The sequence below is a fragment of the Sinocyclocheilus rhinocerous genome, unplaced genomic scaffold (assembly GCF_001515625.1).
Source record: "Sinocyclocheilus rhinocerous isolate Xijiao unplaced genomic scaffold, SAMN03320098_v1.1 C36176206, whole genome shotgun sequence".
Taxonomy (NCBI): domain Eukaryota; kingdom Metazoa; phylum Chordata; class Actinopteri; order Cypriniformes; family Cyprinidae; genus Sinocyclocheilus; species Sinocyclocheilus rhinocerous.
The window spans coordinates 1-879 of NW_015775050.1; the positions used below are offsets into that span (position 1 = coordinate 1).

General features: G+C 41.5%; 1 protein-coding gene across 1 annotated transcript; it reads left to right on the forward strand.

The window, feature by feature from the left end:
- Positions 1–43: 43 nt before the first annotated feature.
- Positions 44–846, forward strand: LOC107735612 (tektin-2-like; the record flags this gene model as incomplete). The annotated part of the gene is made up of 3 exons (XM_016547241.1): positions 44–249; positions 399–542; positions 732–846. Coding segments are annotated over 3 exons (465 nt in total), but the record flags the coding sequence as incomplete, so codon positions are not given.
- Positions 847–879: the final 33 nt, after the last annotated feature.

Genomic DNA, 879 nt, shown 5'->3' on the forward strand with positions numbered 1-879 from the left:
AAAAATCTCAAGTCTAATCATGAACCCATAAAACATTGCTAAGTCCAAGGAGGAGACGGAACGAGCCCTTGCTGCCACTGTTCTGCCCCTTGAAGTCACTGCGGAGTGCTTGAACCTCAGGGAAGGTCGTCGTGGCAAGGAGCTGGTCAGTGACCCTGTAGAAGCTGAACTAAAGAAGGAAGTAGAGGTGATTGATGGAGCACAACGCATCCTTCAGCAATGCATTGACCAGGCCTTTGAACAGCTGTGGTAAGTACATTCAGATAGACATTAATTGGTTTGAACCATTCAGTATCAATCTGCTTTGTTTATTTTGGATGACAATCATATCTCACTTGACTTTTGCCTGTTGATATGATGAAGATTATGTGGTTGCTAATCTCGGCATATCTTCTTAGTCGCTTACAGGAAGCACGGCAACAGTTGACCATTGACCTTCAGGATAAAATAGAGGCCCTTGATGTGGACATGTCATGCTTGTCTCTCACTATGCGGTCACCTGAGATCTCCCTGAAGCCAAACCCCACAAGAGTGCCCCCCGGGTGAGCTTAAGAGTAATCTTACTTCTAAAGAGCTATCTTAACATAATAATAATAATTGAACATCCAGAGACTATAGGCCAAGTTCTACGAAGGGACCCCAAATAGGTAAAATCTTAATAAAATATTTTTTTTAAATATAATATAATATAATATAAATGTGTTTTTTTTTTTTTTCATTTTTGTTTGCAGTTCCACAACTCCACAGCAGTGGGAGCATTTCAGCCGATACAATGTTGCCCGAGCTAAAGAAGAGATGCAGGCCTCTGTGCAGATAAGAGAGAACAACATCATCACAAGAGCACAGGTGCCACATCTGGTCTACAGATTTAAACTGAAT